General features: G+C 41.9%; 1 protein-coding gene and 1 long non-coding RNA gene across 4 annotated transcripts in view; one reads left to right on the forward strand and one right to left on the reverse strand.

The window, feature by feature from the left end:
• The window catches only part of zbbx (zinc finger, B-box domain containing), a 55983-nt gene extending 49119 nt beyond the window's left edge, over positions 1–6864 (reverse strand). For 2 of the 3 annotated variants that reach the window (XM_082182893.1, XM_082182895.1), the window contains exons 1-6: positions 6793–6864; positions 5998–6114; positions 5621–5734; positions 1238–1328; positions 979–1030; positions 368–480 (exon numbers count right to left, since the gene is read on the reverse strand). In XM_082182893.1, the coding sequence (XP_082039019.1) occupies positions 368–480; positions 979–1030; positions 1238–1328; positions 5621–5734; positions 5998–6059 (432 nt within the window). In that variant the 5' untranslated portion in view covers positions 6060–6114; positions 6793–6864. The remainder of the gene's footprint in view (positions 1–367; positions 481–978; positions 1031–1237; positions 1329–5620; positions 5735–5997; positions 6115–6792) is intronic. The other variant, XM_082182894.1, reaches the window with a different exon arrangement.
• Positions 1–20989, forward strand: part of LOC309508603 — a 321712-nt gene that overhangs the window by 189919 nt on the left and 110804 nt on the right. The window lies entirely within an intron of this gene.

A 20989-nucleotide genomic window follows, 5' to 3' on the forward strand; every position in this document is an offset into this window, starting at 1 on the left:
TATTGAATGTCTTTTAAAGATGAATCTTCATGAACCTTGTAAACATCAAGCAAATAAGTATATTAGAATGATTTCTGAAAGATTGTGACACTGAAGACTGGAGTAATGGCTGCTGAAAATCCAGCTTTACCATCACAGGAATAAATTACATTTTAAAATATATTCAAACAAAAAACAGTTATTAAAAAAAAAAAAAAAAAAAAAAATATATATATATATATATATATATTTCACAACAATTTTTGATTAAATAAATGTAGCCTTGGTGAGGAAAAAGAGACTTCTGAGACATGATGCATGATGAATGAAAGGGATGAATAGCTTGGGATTAAAAATGGTTCACATAACAGAACGGATGAAAACTCACCAGTCCGGCCAGTTGAACTTCACACTGTCCACAGACTTTTCCCCTCAGTTTAAGCTTCCCGTTAGCACCATGTGCCTTGCTGGCTGGTTCCGCTTTTACCTGCTTCTGAACTGCTACATTTATACAAACACACACACAAAATTCAGAACTTCAGAACACTTCAGTACTCTAACAATACAAACATTTTGGGTAAAATAGTCAATGTGGAGCCATTTTGATCAAAACTTTGCAGTATTAAATAAAATACAAGTATATTTTTTTCCTTTGCATGACTTTTTTCACTCTGCAAAAGATCATTATTGTTATCTTTCTTTTCTTGTTTTTAGATCTCTTAGATCTTCTTCCAATCTCTGTGATAGATACAGTGCATTGATGCCTTAATATGCTGTCTATTGTTTGGAACAAGCTTTGTGTGATGAAATAGTTAGTTAGCTAACTAGACTTTGGAACAGAGTTAAACACAATTTTGACTCGTACCATTCTGAAATGAGTTCTCGCACAGAAAAAGAAGGGCTAAAGGGCTAAAGCTAATACTTTACTATACAAGTGTCCATGTGATCTATTTGAGAAAAAAGGAGTTCAAAACACATCTCAGATTCCAGTCCACCCACCTGGCACAGACTCATCCTTCAGCACTCTAATCTTCATCTTGCCCGGAGAGAGCTGACCGAAAACAACACATTTTGAACACCACATTATCACCAAATCCACCAGTGAATCGTTCAAGCAGTTAATTCTAGAATCATTTCTGGCATGATTGAAGGTGAAGTCTGCCTGATTGAGAGTGGATATCTTAAACAGATGGACAGGCAGACAGAGTTTATTTGTGTGTTAGCATGAAAAGATGATGTCTGATGAGAAAAGACTTACTCTGCGAGGTGCGTTCTCCTTGTTCGTCTTGACTCTTTGAAACGCAGGGGCAAGAGCCTGTGCAGAATGCCAGTGAGAAGCTCCCATCTTCCTGTGTGGAAATATCACAGAAAGTTGCTCAGTTTAGCACAGAACTGCAGAATTTATAGTACTTACTATTACTTTTTGAAAAACCCTTAGCCCTAAGTATTAAAATCCAGTGCTTAACTCTTCAACATGTGTGCTACGGACAGCAAATCAAACATATAATTTTCGCTTGACAGAAGATAAAACAGGCGAAAAATCCCAGACTTAAAGGAGCCATATCTCTTTTGACTTGAGCCGGTATGCAGCGCCCTAGCAACCACTCCTTAGCAACACCTTAGCAACGCCCTGGTAACTATCCACACCATTCTAGCATTGTGGGGGTGACTTTCACACAGACAATCGCCATATTTTCTTTGGAATGTCAATTTATAAATAAAAAAGAAGGAAAAAACAAGAACACTTGCTGATTGGTAACTTTTAATTAAGCACATATCAAATGATGAAAAACAAACACAAACAGTACATGAAAGCTTTGCCCTACATAATTCACACAGATACACAGATGGAGGTCGACTTCATTTGTTTTCTGATTTGTTGTTTTGGTTGCCACATCAAATCAACAGTCTAAATAATTCACGGTGTGATTGCGGGGGAGGCCGTTTGTTTAGGGTGGGCTGTCATGTTGGCATAGAGCCGCAAGCCTGAGTGTGTTCAAAGGATGGAAATGTATGCTATGTGTGTCTGCTTGTACAATATAATTTTTCAAGTAAAGAGGAAACCGTGCTCTTGAAATGTATCTTTCTCTCATGCTGGTGCCACTTCAAGGTCGTGAAACTGTTTGGATGGCTGCCTGAAAAATTCTGAAAAAAAGAGACTGTTTAAACATCAAAATCCCAGAGGAATGTGTACTTGGTGACAGGTCATGTGACTTTGCCACAGAAATGCTTGAGCTCAATGTGTTCAGCGGAAGTAGGGTACGCACTTGTGTTTGAGTTTTTACGAACCATTAATTTACTAATTTGTCAAAGTGATTTACAGCACACTAACTATAGAGGTGGTCCCTTTGGGACCATCTTAAATACCTAACCCTAATTTGAGCAATGGGAAAAGTCATGAGTAGATCATGCCTAATCATGCTAAAAATACTCCAGCTCCACTTAAATCCATCTCATATTATTAAAGACTGAGAAAGTCAGAGACTTTGAAAGGGGCCAGCACGGAGAGAGGACACTTCCTCTGCGTGCTGTCCACTCTCATTAAGGGCTGTTTATGTGCTGGCCTTTATCAGTCTGATGGAGACGGGCGTTTGGGATGGGGATTAACCGCGCTCAAGCCTGCCTGTCAGCATTATAGGGAAACGCACAAGCAACGTGGCAGTTGTGCTAACAACTGGCGGATTACCATCGGGAGCACACACTGAGTGCCAACCAACAAGACAAACACTTATCTCCTGTCAGGGTCACAGACAACCAACTCCTCTGCTACTCGAGTACATTGTGTGGCGGTAGTGGGACAGGTGAGAGGTTAAACTACTGCACATTTAACCTTGTGTTAAATCAAACTAAAATGTAATTTATTCATGTGAAGGCAAAGCTGAATTCTCTCCAGTATTTAGTGTCACATGATCCTTCAGAAATCATTCTAATATGCTGTTTGCTGCTCAAGAAACATTTCTTATTATTACCAATGTTGAAAACAATAGTGCTGCTTCATATTTTTGTAGAAACTGATTAAAAAAAAAATCCAGATTCTTTGATAAATAGAAAGTTCATAAGAAAAGCATTTAATTGATATAGAAATCTTTTGTAACATTATAAATGTAATTTTTGGTCAATTTAATGCATTAGTTGATTAAAAGTATTAATTTCTTTAAAAATAAAAATTTGTACTGACCCCAAACTTCTAAATGATAGTGTATACTGATGACCAGCTCTGAAAGGACAGACAAACTATTAAAAAAGGCTCACTTTGAAAGCACAGCTTACACCAAGCACAAAGCCAGTGCCTATCGACTCTAATCTACTCTTATGAATTCACCTGTAGCCCTTTAGTCCTCTGCCTTCACTGCAATAAACAGTGAGCAGGTTGAGCATGGAGGAAGATAACATCAACCATTCCCAGCATGGCACCCGCAACAGAAGTTCTGCTTTGATTAATGGCCGCCGATAAGAGCTAATCTACAACAGTTTTATTTGAAAACGTCCGTATGGAGCCAGTCGTAATTTAGATATGGTACCGCTTACATTCCTTAATATGACAGTTCCGGTACGCAGCCCAGATCTCACAGACATCTAGTCTATAGCTGCATTCATGCTGCATTCATTCATCTGATTTTCGGGAAAGTGCTGCCTTGTGTTATTGATACAGATGCAATTGGCGCCATCCATCCCTGTGAAGAACTCGCTGGTATAGCTTCATGCTATTGTCTCCGTTCGGCTTTCCGCCTCGCTGATATATCCGCTTTCTAGGCACAAATATGTTAAATTACAGATAAATTCATTCTTCACGCTATCTCAACATAATTCATCCTGAAATTCATTTCTCACGCTACCTCAACATCATTCTTTCTGACCGACTTCATGTATATGTTTGCGTTTGTTTGGTAGTATATATGGGAATATGATGTATTCACTGCATCTTCCCCATTACTACAGTGTTTCCCTCCCCTGTTGAGTTATGAGCTGATACATACACCTAAAACGGCCGCCACTATAAATTCATGAGGTGGACCTCCACAGGTCACATTTTAGTGTTATTAATGAAGAGCTGTAGGAAAGGGGCCGGGCTGAGAAGAGAAAGAGAGAGAGAGACATCAAATTAATAACTACTGATGTTATTTTTTTCCTATTCTTTTATTTTGACAGAAAACTAATTTCCTGCCTTCCTCGTTTTGGCATAGGGTCCTACTTAATCTTAATTTGTTAGGAAGAAATGGGAAGACAAGCATGGATGTGCAGCGAGAGCAGAGCTGCTGGAGCCGAGATGACTCAATTTCCTTCCACTCGATGGCTATGCTGATTCCATCAAACCAGATCGCTAAGAAGTCAAACCATCACCCGAGATTGCCTGCAGAGCAGGCCAGGAGCTGCATACTCCATGTGCCGATCAGATTTTAAAGCTAATGTCATCTCTGTCACTCCATTTCCACTTCTTCTGTATCTTAGCTATATCCTCGCATACCTGTATGTACGAACTGTTTGTAGCTTCCCACGATTGAAGTATCAAAAGATAGTCAGTCGTTTACACAAATTTTTAAATGTTGCTCATATCAGATCCTGGTCCTAAACTAACCCACACATACTGTACATAGACAGAACAGGAGTGTATGTATGGATGTACAATTGGAATAAGGAATGCTGGGAACATAATGTCTTCTCTGAGAACTTTAGGATGTCTTTGGCAACCTTCAACTATATATGTCAGAGCGTTTCTGCAAGGCACTGCACTTACAGTAGGTGACAGATACCCTTGAGAACTTGACTTTAACTTGACATCCATTCATAGTGACCAGAAAAGTTAAACTCTATTAAAAAAAAAACATAAATATAGTCCATATGACTCCTGCCCTATATTTTAAGTCTTCTGAAGACCCCAATTTAAGATTTTAATTACTCTTCCACTCCTCTGCAGCTTTCCAATCAAATATGGTGGCATTTGGCACATCATGTTGGGTTCTGATGTGTCATTGGTTCTCATATGTCTCTTGATAAAACGTGATTGATGCCAAACCTGGTAACTGAAGAGGATTTGAAATTTTTAGTAGTAAAAAAAAAAAAAAAAAAAAAAAAGTCAAGGTCATGGGTTCGATTCCCAGGGAATGCATGAACTGATAAAAACAAATGTAGGCCTATGCCTTTAAGGTAAGTTGCTTTGGATAAAAGTGTCTGCCAAGTGCACACAGTAAATGTAAATGTATAGCTTCAAAAGACAGTATGTCAAATGGACTATGGAGATTTTGTTGTTTCTTTTTTTATTTTTGGAGTTTGACAGTCATGGTCACTGAAAACTGTCACTGTATGAGGTGAAAAAATAGTACAAAATTCAAGGTAGAAAAACAGCTGCATACAAGTTTTGGGAGGGTGAAAAAAACATGAACAGAATATTAATTCTGGGTGAATTATTCAATTGGATTCCTCTGTCTTTGTCTCCACACCAACCCTCATAATCTCTCATTCTCTCTTTCACTTGCTATCTCATCCTATGTTTTTCATTTTATTCATCACCGTTTCATTGTTTGCATTTTCTCTTTTATCGCAACACTCTCTGTCACAGTCATTGTTTGGCTCGTTAATTTATTCATCTACTCACTCATTCATTAATTCAACAAGCTGTCCCTCCCCTCCCTATTTTACTCACTCCCTCTCCTCTTTCTCCTGATTCATACGCTGTTTGAGCTCCTCCAGTCTGCTCTCCATCTCCTTGGCATGTTGATCCAGCTGCACTGTTTCCATACGCAATTCCCGTAGATTCCTAGGAAAAACATACACATACAGAAATATACAATTTGATGTACTTCATGTTTACTTGTAAACCAATGTGACCCTGACTTGTTGTATTTGTGTCAGTCTGCTTTAGACAATCATTCAACTGAATACATAAAATCATTTTATTTTGAACAGACTACTCTAAATATTTGGAGCGCCGTCATTTGCAAAAGTGACGTGTTGCGTGCTGCTAATAATGTGAAAAATCTGAAGCGTGAAAAGAAACTCAAGGGAGCCGACTGTTCAAACCTGACATTTAACTTCATTGACTTGGGCTTGCTGGGAAGTACCACAAAGTTGTTTAAATTCATGGTGCTCTCTGATCAGACTGTAAGCTTCACAGGCAGTAATTTCCACTGAAGTGTTCTGAGGGAAAAAAAGAGTTCTGAGTGAGAAACACACAGCACAGAATAGGACAAATTTCATTGAATTAACCTACAAAAAGGGCCAATGAAATGAACAGCAGCAGACAATTTTTTTTTTTAAATGGTGTGGTGATGCTATCATATCATGGTACTGAAAGATTAGTATATTTATTTATATAAAAAGGTATTTTCATGGTACTCAAATGTACTTAAAAGAATACCAGGCTATAATAACCATATTTGCATGATACCCAAAGGTATTGTATGTCAAAGAATCCCAGGGCACCACCATGTAACGTTATAGCAAAATAACCATGTTAGAGCCATTTTGTAAACTTTTGACACACTGTAATCAATATATGGAACTCAAAGACACGTCAAAGAATACGACATGGTGCATGTCTAAAACATGGTTTTACCACAGTACCTTCCCGTTTTGTAGTTTTCTGCTTGTTAACCATTTAAGATTAAATAAATTAACGTTACAGGCAGCTAAAAGAGAGAAGGCTGATAACGTTACATATATTCTCATTGGTCTTGTTTCAGGCACATTTGAACGTTAGAATGGTTAAGAGCTTTCCAAAACAGAGGCGAGAGCTGCTGAACTCACTGCACAGAGTTAAAAGATACTTTACCAACAATACTTTATCAAAATTTCGCAGGTTTTTAAAGCACTCACCTTAACACATTATCCTCCCGAAATACCTCTTGTGGAAACTGTGTACGTCTGTCGTTATAGCAACGCGTCTCGCGAGAGTTTTTCTAGTGCTAGCTAGGCATGCGCAGGAGCTCGTGCATTGAGCTGACAGCCTTCATGTGCTCTATTCCTACTTTCAACTTCTGAAGTCGTGACTACGAGCTCGGCGCATTCAAGTGCTTTGTTGTCGGAAAGAACTGGAGGACGCTAGGTTTATTCTTGCCTATTTTGGGGGAAATCTTATTAAAAGCCAAAATGATATTTAGCGTCCAATTCACTGACAACAATCTAGATAGCTTGCTGAATTACCATCCTAGAATTTCACGTTTATGGCACGCCCAACTTGGGTATCAAACTTGGTGCGTTCAAGTCCTCCTGGGAAGTTTCGTATGGAATCCAACTTGAGAGGGCGTTCATGTCCAAATTTTAACTAGGAAAGGAAACTATCTACAATAATTCCAATAGCACGTGAAGGCAGCACAATCTTCTTTGTTACAAGTACAACATATCTATGGTTACAACAATTTAATGATTAACGTTACAACATCAGGAACAACGACAATAATAATAATAATAGCAAAAAACAACATGATGTAATTGTAAAAATTTAATTAGCCTAAAAATAAATGTCGTACCTACATTCGTATGAAATGCTGAATTAGTATTGCACAATACAATTACATGCAAGCATAGACAAAAACATAACCTTTAAAACCCAAATGACAGTGTTAAACCCGTTAAAACAGTGAAAGGAATAGCTGGAGCTCAGGACGGGTGTTGTGGTGTTTTTGGCTAAGAATGTGAGCTTGAGGGGTTATTAAAAAGTTTCTTGAGGGAACATAAATAGCATAGTTTTACTGTTTTCTTTGTGTTTTGCAACTGTAATATTTCTGCTAATGAAGTCCTGATGCATCATGTAGCTTTCTGACACTGAGGAGAGAGACCTCTGTTGATCCTGTAATTATGGACAGCTTGATTTCCCTAATTAAAATCATTTCAGCACTAAAATCAAATTTCATGTGGATGTTTTGATTGCAGTCATAAGAACCCTCATTAAAGCGTCAGCACCGTATGTCTCAATTAGTCTACAAAAATTAGTGTACTGTTTTGTTTTCATGAGAGTTTTGTGTCAGCTATTTCAGTTCTACATTTATTTTCATTCATCAAATTCAAATAAAATGTATTCATCTTTGAATAATCATATATAATCAACCACAAAATAGCCTGCTTTAATTCATATTTCAAACAATACGCAAAATCAGTGTAAACTTGAAAATTGCTCTTTAACAATGTCTTGTGGTATAGTGTAAAAGACAGATGTTTACATGTAAACATTTAAAGGGTTAGTTTTGTCATCATTTACTCACCCTCATGTTGTTCCAAACCTGTATGGGTTTATTTTTCTGTTGAACACAATAGATGATATTTTATGTTGGCAACCAGATAGTTGACGACACCCATTGACTTGCATAGTATTTGTTTTCCTTCTATGGAAGCCAATGGCTACCATCAACTGTTCGATTACTAACATTCTTTTGTGTTCAACAGAAGAAAGAAACTCATACAGGTTTGGAACAACTTGAGGGTGAGAAAATGATGACAACATTTTCATTTTTTGGTGAACTATTATGAAGGTAATATGATGCAATAAAGAATTGCATGCTCAGGGTAAGATTTGTGAAAGTGTACATAAGATTGCAAGCATAAATTAAATGTGCATGTGCAAGAGAAGATTTGTAAAATCGCCTTTCAAGTGGTGTAATTTATGTATTGTGAAGCTGCAGTTTTCTGCTAACGTAAAATAAATAGGATCTATATTCTTCTGACTTTCATTTTTCCATGCTTACACTTTTGGCACGTTTTTTTTCGCACAAATACGGCCAAAAGCATTGCAGGCCTGTGAACAGCAATTTGCAACTGAAAACAACAGAGTCAGGAACTGCAAAACAGATTGGTTGCGTAAAATCAACCTTTGTGTAAAAAAAATAAACAGTTGCAAATGTCTAAATGACTTATTGTGTACGAGGCAAAAAAGTTCCTCAAATAACCCGATTTGTACAGCTGCTTCTTTCTTATGGCTGCGCTTACAGTTTTGGCACGATTCTCTCACTCATTGCGTTTTGTAAGCGCGAAGAGGAGGCCGGGTCCACCTTCTTCATGTAGCCAATCAAATTAGCTTCTCGCTGACTCTCGTTTTACTCTTATCTGATTGGTTCAATAAACACACTAGTCCAGAACACATCTTTATCTTAATTTGGCTCTGCATTGTTCTCGTTGCCGAAATGGTACTTTTAATGCTTACATACATGTTAAATAAATCATGATTGCTTAATAAGCTGTGCACCATTATGAATTTTGAGCTGGTGTGTTAAGAAAGAAAATGTCTGTGTATTCAATGCATGTATCCTGCTCATCATCCTCCTCCTCAGCAGGCCATATTAGTTTATAATCTTGATGCTGCTGAATGTAGGCCCAGTATCTGCACTACTGCATGCATAATTTCACCTGTCAATGAATCATGCTGATTCCAGAATTATTATTATTATTTGACTAAAATTAGTTATAATAATATTTTTCCCTTTAACATGTATGTTAAAGGTATAGCGGAGGATGTTTTACTTCCTGGTGGGTAGTCTAAACTATTGGTCCTCCTAATTGTCAATCATTCTGGTGAATCAATCAAACTTTTCAAAAAGTGGAGAGGGCGGGTCTTATCTAAAATTTGGAAAGATCCTCCGCTATACCTTTAAGGGCATCTCTAAATTATGCATCATTTATCACCTGGAATTCCATCGTGTAACCACTAGATGCCCTATATATAGCCCTATATATAAGCATATCAAGATGCTGTGTATTCCTGGTTGCTGGGTTTTTATTCAAACATAATTAGTTACTTTTTGTCAAAGTTGAGTTTATGTTGATTTAGTATCAATTTTTCATGTTTTTACAGTCAAATCTGGATACAGAGAAAGCATTTTGTTATTCATTCTAGCTACATATAATAGCTTGATTAGTCACACTAAAGTAATCAGAATCAATATTGACAGTGCGACCAAGACAATATTTCAAAATATATAATTGAGCGTTAAATACCATGAACAGAGACATGATGTGAAAAACACTGCATCAGAATGATATTGTTATATAGGTATTAAAGAAGGGGTATTAAATGTTTTGATTGTAAAGTTTAACATCAGCTCAGTGGTGTAACAGATTATATAATATCGTGAGCTTAGAATTATAAGGTTCTATCTCCGTTTAGGGTAGTTCTGAGATATTGAGCATCAAAGTTTTTACATCCCAGCTGGCAATGGAGAGATGGAACCTTTTTATTTTATTAATAACTACTAACAAAATACTTTTTTACAAAAATAACACCACACAGGCATTAAAGGTACAATATGCAAGAATTTTTTGCCGCTAGAGGGCGCTACATTCCAAACAACAACAACGGCGTAGCTTGATGACGATGTGAAGGAGCGTGGAATGATGGGAACTGTCGTTTTAAACTCCACCGTGGATGTAAATCAGTCAGACGGGAATCGAAAAATCATGTTCATAGATGAAGTAAAGTTCTATTTTTATAAATGTTACGTTTAATGACATGCTTTTTGTGGCGAGGGGGGCGTGGTTCAGCGCGGTCTGTGATGGGAGAGAGAAGAGACGAGCGGGACGCAAGTAGGTCAAGTGCAAATGACGAACACCTGTGTCTTATTGCAGTATTATTGGCGTGGAGAGACCGCTTATAAGCCGCGCTGGAACGAGAGAGAGACTGGAGAGAAAATTGGACGCAGAGGAAGAAAACCGGTGGATCCGAGCTCTCATTTTTTTTAACTGTTTTGTGCCGTCGCGGTTTCCACAGTGAATGTGCGTTGTGCACATTCTTTTGTTTGTTTTGCTTTATTTTAATAAAGTACGAGTCCCAGTCCAGCGCCGACCCCTGTCTTCTTCCTTCCTGGCTCTTAAACCTCATCACACTTTTATTTCATTAAAATGAATTAACCGCAAGAAAAGTAAGGTTTAATACTAAATTGGTTATCATAGATGTTACTGTATTTGTTGAATTCATTGTTGTAATAACGCTGCGCAGTTTTACGTGTTCTAAACAATTGTTGTAAAAGTACATTCGAACATACCCACATCATTTTCCAAAATACTGATTAATCTTTATGTATAACACATGCTATATCTATGTACATGGCCATAAACACCAGACGTGATAAACAATGTCAATAAACTAAACACAAATCTAAAGCAATAATACTTTCCTTACATAAACATAACTATTACCGAATGCTACATTTGGAAAATATAAAATTAAGCATGCTTTGTCGACAGAACCAGCTGCAATCGGTAAAGAATAATTGTGTTCCATAACGACTGCACGAAACAAGCTAACGTTTGTTGCTTGATAGACGCTACAACTACAACTTCCGCATTTGTCCAGGACTCCACGCAGTACGAGCGGAAACCGAGGGTAACGCGGATATGATGCAATTGACTAGCGACTCCCAGCTCTCCCCTGCTCTAACGCCCCATTTCCTTGGTTAAAATCGCAATTTTCTCACGATTTAAAAATAGTTGGAAACATTTGGGATATTGTAAGTAATCAACTTAACAAAATATATAACACTGGCCTTGAGATTTTGGGATATTTTAATGCAAAATTCTTACATATTGTACCTTTAATAAACACCTAATGGATCAGATTATGTCAAAAACTCAATTTCAACCAAAAGTGGAGATAGAACCTTATAATTCTAAGCTCACGATATATAAAATTTCAATCCAAAAACGTTAACACCAGCTCGAAATTCAGTATGAATGTCAGTCAGCCTTAGTCAGCCTAATGGTGCACAACTTATTAAGCAATCATGATTTATTTATTTATTTAATAATTATTGTATGTAAAGTACCATTTCGGCAACGAACGATGCTGACTTGCGACTTGTTCTTGCGACTGGTGTGTTTATTGAACCAATCAGATAAGAGTAAATTGAGAGTCAGCGAGAAGCTCATTTGATTGGCTACATGAAGAAGGTGGACCCGCCCTCCTCTTCGCACTTGCAAAACTCAATGAGTGAGAGAATCGTGCCAAAACTGTAAGGCTACGTTTACACGGAAACGATCTGAAGAGAAAACGCAAAAGTGATCACTTTTCATTCTGCGTTTAGACGAGCGTTATGGGGGGGAAATCTGCGTGCATACGGTGACGCAAAAGTGTGTGAAATTCGATGTAGTATGCACTCCAGGCGGCTAGGTGGCAATGTGAAGCACTGATCGGTGCCTTCACTCTCTAGCAGACTTTTGCGTTTTTACCGTTTAGACGGAAACGCGACGGTGGAGCGTTTTTAAGATTTCCACTCTGGAGGGTGGTTTCACTTTTTTGCGTTTTTAAGCCCCAAAAACGCCGTCGCCGTCTAAACGAAAGGCACATCTGATAAAATATTTTTACGTTTTCACCCGCGAGCGTTCTCGTGTAAACAGGGCCTAAGTGTAGCTAAAAGAAAGACACAACTGTACAAATCGGGTTATTTCGGGAACTTTTTTGCCCTATGCACACAAAAAGTCATTTAGACATTTGCAACAGTTAATTTTTTTACACAAAGGTTAGTTTTACGTGATCAAGTTTTGCAGTTCATGATTCTCTGTTGTTTTCACTTGCAAATTGCTGTTCACAGGCCTGCAATGCTTTTGGCCGTATTTGTGCGGGAAAAAAACATGGCGAAAGTGTAAGCGCGGAAAAATGGAAGTCAGAAGAATACAGATCATATTTATTTTGCGTAAGCATGAAGCTGCAGCTTCACACTACATGAATTACACTTACGAATAACACTAAAATGCTGCAAATATTTTTTTCTTACACTTGAAAGGCGATTTAAGCTTTTATAAATCTTCTCTTGCGCATTCAAATTTAATTTACGTTTGCAATCTTATGTACACTTTTATGGCGGTGCATGCGATTCTTTATGGCATCATATTACCTTCATAGAACTATCCCTTTAGGGAAAATGTTTACACTCCAAAATCATTATATAAATGTAATTGATTACCAAATAAGATGCTCAGAGCCACATACAGATATTTCGGACCTGAATATTTTTTTTAAATCATTTTCATTCCAAAATATTTTTGCATATGGATGCTAAACTGTATAATTGAGCATCGTCCAGGAAAATGATTTCCAACACAGCTGTGCTAGTTTCAAGTCTCTCGTATCACTCTGCGCACTCTTTCTTCTCACATAATAAACTCATTTAAAATCCAATCAATATTTCATGTCCATTTATTTATTTATTTGCGGCTGTGTAATAATCACTTGTTATTGAAAACTAAACCCCAACATGGTGATCAGGACCCCGACGTGAAGTGTGTGTGTATGTGAGTTTCTCTAACTGTGCCTGCCTCAACACAGGCCATCCTCATTTGTATTCAGCTGGAGTTCAAACTTTCAGATCTGCTATTGCAAAGGTATTCTTCCAGATCTGGTCTTGCCTCTCCATTCCTCTTTCCTTGCTGCTTCCCTGCGTCTCTCTGTACTGAGACGAAAGAGAGAGAGAGGGAAGGCAGGCATTGCTCTCCCTCTTTTTCTCAAGGCAACACAGATGAAGGTTGATAGTAGATTTTGCCTTCCCCATCTGCCTCACCTTCCTGCATGACACTCACCAAAGAGTTTGTGACCCACAGATCCTACACTATGTCTGTGATACTTATACAGTTTAAAAAGGTATATTCTATATACACAGTATACAGAAACATAAATCTCACAAAAACTATGCAGTTTTCACCCCCAAATAGTTTGTATAAAGTAATAGCCTATTTTTAGGAAGATTAAGAGTTTTGGCATTGTGCTATAATTTTTCGTGACAAATGTTTAAAATGAAATATTAATCTCACAATGTCCAGATCACACTACACCCCTAAAGTAAACAAACAGACAAATAAATAAATGTTTTGCAGAAAATAAATGAAGACTATATTTTTACCCTTTTTTAAAAATAAGTAATTTCTGTGCAAGAAGTAGAATTGCAAAACTAATGATTATTAGGTGAAAAAATCCCAAACACTCTCCGGTCTACAGGAAGGACGGATGGACGGACGGATGTAATGATTAATTGTAATTTAATAATGTCTCTGAGCAATATTTCTTATGAAATACAACCGAAAGATGTTGATAGTTTTGTGAGATTCACTCTAATATCTATTCAAATCAATCTGATGCCACAACTTTGGCTCCAGCCACCAGCAAGATACTCAGACTAGGACAGCATACAAATGAGCTGGACATTACAATCTTAGAGAGAGAGAGAGAGAGAGAGAGAGATTAAAAGCACAGAGGTCATGTGGTTTAACAGTGACAGATGAGAGGTAAAATGTGGCGCATGTGTTGAAATGTCAGGGCTATTTAATCCATTATGGTGCTCGATCACAGCGGCTGATTCAAATGTCATTTGTTAACTCTGGCTTTCATACGGGACGACTGATTTTAAAATATTGTGAAATCTGCTGAACTATGACCAGAGGGCGGTTAACAATTTAAAATCATTAGTTTGACTAGACGGAAATGTACTGTTATTAACAAGACTTTCTATTTCTCAGCGTTTGCACACATATTCTGCTGCATATATACAGTACCCAAAAAAAAAAAAAAAAAAAAAAATTGTATTGTGTGAATAAAGGGTTATTAAATTAAAAATGTAATATTAAAATCAGTCATGATAAGGTATTGTCTTTTTGCCAAATTAAAAGGCAGCGTCACATGTATCTTTTGTAGCGAACACAATCCCAGAATGCATAAAAAAAAAAAATCATTCAAGATAGTGGACGATACAAGAAAAAATGCAGAAAAGTATATTGAAAATACAGAAAAAGTATCAATAAAATAAAATAAAAATATTTTTTCTAACAAATATTTGTGCATACTATTTATTTTTTTACATAATATATATATTATTTAGAAGTTTGTTGGGGAAAAAATAACCCAAAATAGTGTTAAGTGAGAAAAATATACTAAAAATACAGAAATGGGATAAAATACTAAAATAAGACTATTTAAAAAAATATATTTATGCATGTTATTTATTAAGTTAGTACTAAATAACATTAAAAAAATATCTCTTTACATTATAACATTTAAAAAAAAATTATAAAAAGTTAATTAAAAAGTGAAAGCAACTATTTTTTACCAATATTTCTGTGTGCTATTTAGAAGTTGGTTTTAACCTGTATTTGAATGCTATTTATTTAATTAGTTCATTGACAAAGTTTATTCAAAGTATTGAATGTTGAAAACTACATTTAAAATAATTCAATTAAAAAGTGACTATTTTAACAACATCACATTACAATGTCACATCATCAGCTAAGCTGCTATCATCAATATATGTGGGAATCCATTGTAAGCGCAGTCTCCTATCACCTATGTAGAGCATTCTAAATCAATTACTTATGAGGTTCCATTTCAGTTAGTATGCTGTCTTAGAAAACGTACTTGGTTACTTACGTAACCTCGGCTCCCTTAGAGATAAGGGAACGAGTACTGCGTTGCAAATGCTGTGGGAAAACTCCTTTTCTCGAGAATATTGAAGCCTTTATTTTAAAACGCATTGCTGCAGCACAGGCGAGAGTATCATGCTCGCGCGAGAGCGCTGATAGGCTGTGCTGAGGCAACTGCACGAACCAATGGCGAGCAGGCAGAGGCGCGCGAACGTACTTGGTTACTTACGTAACCTCGGTTCCCTTAGAGATAAGGGAACGAGTACTGCGTTGCAAACGCTGTGGGAAAACTCCTTTTCTCGAGAATATTGAAGCCTTTATTTTAAAACGCATTGCTGCAGCACAGGCGAGAGCATCATGCTCGCGCGAGAGCGCTGATAGGCTGTGCTGAGGCAACTGCACGAACCAATGGCGAGCAGGCAGAGGCGCGCGAACCAATCAGAGCGCTTGGCGCCCTGCCAGACTCGAGCGTGCCAAACAGGGCGTGACAGAAGAGTATAAATACGGAGAAATCTCGCCATATGACAGGTCTAATCGACTGAAGCGAAAACACCTGATGTAAGAGAAATAGCACGGCAAGGCAACGCAGTACTCGTTCCCTTATCTCTAAGGAAACCGAGGTTACGTAAGTAACCAAGTACGTTCCCTTACGAGAACGTTCTCTCGTACTGCGTTGCAAACGCTGTGGGAACACTTTTTAAAACGCCGTGCTATTAGTCTTGTGGCTACTCAGAGATTCCAGGGAGCCCCGGGATTATGACAGAGTGGCCAGAATACCACAGACCAGAACATCGGGCCTAAAGAGATATTCATAATGTGTACATAGAGCTGGACCGAAGGGGCCAGTCACCTAAGTATAAACCCACATAACTCGAGGTAACAACCAAGTGTCTGAGTTAACACCAGCCTGTGTCCACAGAGCCAGGGTCTAGATGGAGAGAACCCGTGCGTGCAGAGCAGGGACCTCTAAGTTATAAAACCTTGCAAATGTGGACGGAGCGGACCAGCCGGCCGCCGCACAAATGTCTTCGATAGGGATACCACTGGACCAAGCCCACGAGGAGGCCATGCCTCTTGTCGAGTGAGCTCTAACACCTATGGGAAAAGGGAGACCCAGTGAGGTGTATGCCAGAGCAATGGCGTCGACTATCCATCTGGATAGCGTAAGTTTCGTGACAGGAAGACCCTTGGTCCGGCCCCCGAAACAAATAAAAAGCTGTTCAGACTGTCTGAAAGAGGCAGAACGCTCCAGATATATTCTCAGAGCTCTGACGGGGCAGAGCGTGTGAGCATCACTGTCTTCTCCCGAGACTGGGAGAGCTGACAGAGAAATAACCTGGGCTCTGAACGGAGTTGAGAGCACCTTAGGTATATATCCATGTCTTGGCCTAAGGAAGACTTTAGAGTCGTAGGGCCAAACTCAAGACAGGAAGCGCTCGTGGAAAGCGCTTGTAAGTCCCCAACTCTTTTAACTGACGCCAGTGCCAACAGCAGAGCGGTTTTCAGGGAGAGGGGTTTTAGATCAGCCGACTGAAGTGGTTCAAAGGGGGGTCCCTTAAGAGCCCGTAGAACCAGGGAAAGGTCCCAGGCCGGCACTGAAGGTGGCCGAGGTGGGTTAAGCCTTCTAGCACCTTTAAGGAAGCGAACTATAAGGTCGCTTTTACCCAAAGAGGATCCGGCTACCAGTACGTGAAATGCCGCGATGGCTGCCACGTACACCTTGAGCGTGGAGGGGGAGCGTCCCGCGTCCAGCATCTCCTGGAGAAAGGATAGTACCATAGGTACTTCACAAGTGTGTGGGTCGAGGTTCCGAGCTAGACACCAGCTGGAGAACACTGACCATTTAAGGTGGTAGAGACGTCTAGTAGACGGAGCTCTAGCCTCCATAATAGTATTTAGGACACCCTCTGGGAGGTCCTGGGGTACCCGTTGAGCGGCCACACATGTAGGGCCCACAAGTCCGGACGGGGGTGCCAGATAGTCCTGTTCGCCTGAGCCAGGAGGTCGCTCCTCAGTGGAATAGGCCACGGGTCTATTACAGACAGTTGCATCAGCTCTGGGAACCAAGTCTGGGTTTGCCAGAGGGGGGCTACCAAGAGGACTGCGCACTTCGTGTTCCTGATCCGTTCGATGACCTGAGGGAGCATCGAGACCGGAGGGAATGCATAAAGGGGAAGGTTGGGCCACTCGTGGGCCAACGCATCCCTGTTCTTTGAAAAGAAGATTGGGCAGTGACAGTTGTCTTCTGAGGCGAAGAGGTCTACCTCTGCCTTCCCGAAGACCTCCCATAGTAGGAGAACCGTCTGGGGGTGGAGTGACCATTCTTCTGGGGGAACGTTGCCCCGAGAAAGCATGTCTGCTCCTGTGTTCATCGTGCCCGGCACGTGAGCTGCCCTGAGCGAGCGCAGGTTGGTGTGAGCCCATAGCAGTAGCTGTGTGGCTATGGCAAACAGGTTGCGGGACCTGAGGCCGCCCTGGCGATTTATGTAAGAGACCACTGACATATTGTCCGTCCGGACCAAGACGTGGTGTCCTGGCAGGTATGGAAGGAAGGTTTTTAGGGCTAGAAAAACCGCTCTCATCTCGAGGCAGTTGATGTGTAGGCGTTTCTCCGAGCTCGACCAGAGGCCGGAGGCAGGCCTGCCCTCGTACAGGGCTCCCCAACCGGAGTTGGAAGCATCTGTCGAAATGACCCTCCTCTCTGAGACCACCCCCATGCTTACGCCCTGCTGGTACCAGCTGGCATCCTTCCAGGGGGCCAGAGCTCGAATACAGCGCTGGTCCACCCTGATATTCAAGAGGCCTGAGCGCCAGGCGTGGGGTGGTACCTGAGGTGCTAGCCACAGCTGAAGAGGACGCATACGCAGTAGGCCTAGTTGGAGTACTGATGATGCTGAAGCCATCAGGCCCAAGATCCTCTGAAACATTCGGAGGGGTACATAGGAGCCCTCTACGAACGACGCGGCGAGCTGCTGAATCGATAGAGCACGGGCCGAGGTGGGCCATGCTCTCATAAGTACAGAGTCGAGAACTGTTCCCAGGAACGTGATACGTTGGCTGGGCAACAGAATACTCTTGGAAAAATTCACCCTGAGCCCTAGGCATTCCAGATGGCTGAGGAGCCAGGCTTTGTGAGTATGGGACTCTGCCTCTGACTGAGTCAGTATGAGCCAGTCGTCGAGGTAGTTCAGAATGCGCATTCTCCGCTGTCTTAGGGGGGAGAGAGCTGCATCCATGCACTTCGTGAATGTACGAGGTGCCAGTGCCAGTCCAAATGGTAGAAATGTGTACTGGTATGTCTGCCCCTCGAAGGCGAATCTCAAGAATGGCCTGTGGTGGGGGTTCACTTGGATGTGAAAATACGCGTCTTTTAGATCTACTGAAAAGAACCAGTCCCCTGGGCGAATCTGCGCCAGGATGTGTCTGGTCGTAAGCATTCTGAACGGCCGTGACATGAGGGCTTTGTTCAGATGTCTGAGATCTAGAATGGGTCTCAGGCCGCCGTCTTTCTTTGGAACAAGAAAATAACGGCTGTAAAACCCTGACTCGCTTTGTGACGCGGGGACTGTCTCGATAGCCCCTTTCGCCAGCAGACATAACACTTCGGTGCGGAGGATGTGGGTCAACGTGCTCTTTACTGAGGTTTGGATAACAGCGCGAAAGCGCGGAGGTCTGCGAGCGAACTGAAGCGAGTAACCGCGCTTTATAATGTTCATCACCCATTCTGAAACTTCGGGGATGGCCTGCCAAGCCAGAGCCCGCCGAGCCAGCGGTATGATCATATCTGATGACGGAACGCCCAGAGTCGGGGGTTCGACCTGACATGAACTTAAGAGAGAAATTTTGCTCGATTTGTGCTTTTTGTGGGTCGCTGTTAAAACAGCGTTTGGGTGCAGGGGTGCGTGACAGATGACGGGCCCATGTTCTGCATTTAAAACTGCTCCAGCCGCCTGATCTGAAGAGGGGGCTGTGAGCAGCACACGAGCGGTCTTCGGGGCAGGTCCGGCCGCGGCGGGACATAGACCCCTCTTTCTGCCGGCTAGGACGGCTTTTTGGGCTCATGGTCGAGCGTGAGCTTCGGCCAGGGCCCCTGGCGCTTAGGGAACGGGTACCGTTTCGCGGGCTTCAGGTGCTGGCTGGTTTCAGCCGCTGGGCGGGGCTGCTGAACCTGTGGCACTGACTTTTCCGGCCGCGGCGTGCTCTTGGGGCGCCATGAAGCCGAGCTGGAGCGTTTAGGGAGAAAGTGCTTCATTACACTTGAAGCTTTCTGAGCCTCGGTGAAACGCTCTGCGAAGCCGCTGACAGATGGGCCAAAGAGACCAGTTGTGGAGACCGGAGAATCGAGGTAGGCGGTCTTGTCTGCGTCCCTGATCTCCGTTAAATTAAGCCATAAATGGCGCTCCAATACCACCAGGCTGGCCATGTTGCGACCGAGGGCTTGCGCCGTGGTCTTTGTAGCCCGTAGCGCCAAATCCGTAGCACTTCGGAGGTCCTTAAAAGCGTCTGGTTCAGGTCCTGACTCATCCATTGAGCGGAGGAGCTTAGCCTGGAACACTTGAAGAGTCGCCATGGCATGTAGTGCGGAGGCGGCTTGAGCGGCGGCAGCATAGGCGCGGCTGGCTATAGCCGAAGTAGTCCTGCACGGTTTAGATGGGTGCACCGTCTTTGACCTCCAACTACCTGCAGTGGGAGGGCACAAATGAGCGGCGACCGCTTCCTCAAGTGGTGGGAGAGACACATAGCCCTTTTCCTCAGCGCCGTCGACAGTGGAGAGCGTGGAAGAGGAAGAGGAGCGCGTTCGCGCTGAAAAGGGCGCGCGCCAGTTTTTAGTGAGCTCTTCGTGGACCTCTGGTAGAAATGGAGCGGCTCGCTGGCGAGGGGCCTGTTGGCGCCCCGGCAGGTACCACTCGTCTAGGCGGCTTCTGGGAGGTTCAGCTGGGGAAAGCCAGTTGAGTCCCAGCTCGTCGACAGCGCGAGACATGACACGGAAAAGTTCGGCGTCAACACTCGCTCTAGTGTCAAGACGATCACATTGAGAGGAGGGGGCGGGGTCCGCGGAGCCCGACCAATCCTTGCTCTCAGATGCCGCCACAGAAACTGCGTCATCCATGTCTTCAGCAGATCCGCCGAACGAAACGAGTCCCGCCGCTTCACGTGAGGGGCGTTGGTCGCTTCGAGCGAACAGAACTGGAGATGGGGGTGTGGGCGCAGCACGCGGGGAAGGACCCGGCGTGCATTCGTCGAAATCACCGCGTTCAGGGATCCTCTGATCGCGCCGCTTCTTCCTACGGGGCTCGCGGGGCGCCGAAGATGGGCGGGTTCACTCTCTGACGTAGCGAGAGCGAGCCTTGATCTGAGGACTGCCACAGGCATGCCATCGCAGAGTAGACAGCCGCCTTTAGTGAGCGCTGACTCGGCGTGCTCAGGACCAAGGCAGGCAGCGCACTGTGTGTGTCTATCAGACACGTGCAGGGGAACCCCGCAGGAATCGCAGATGGGAAGCGACATTTGAAACAACGCCGCTTTGCGCTGTGAAAACATCGATTTGCTCTTTTAGCAATGGTTATAGAAAAAGGATACTCGTCGGATGCCACAGGGAAACGCTTGGCTGGCGATCTGCCGAGACGCGAAGCTGTTCTGCTGAGAGGCTTCTCTACGACGAGCGGCTTCCTATCCGGAGAAA

This window comes from Leuciscus leuciscus (assembly GCF_965113295.1).
Source record: "Leuciscus leuciscus genome assembly, chromosome: 10".
Classification (NCBI taxonomy): domain Eukaryota; kingdom Metazoa; phylum Chordata; class Actinopteri; order Cypriniformes; family Leuciscidae; genus Leuciscus; species Leuciscus leuciscus.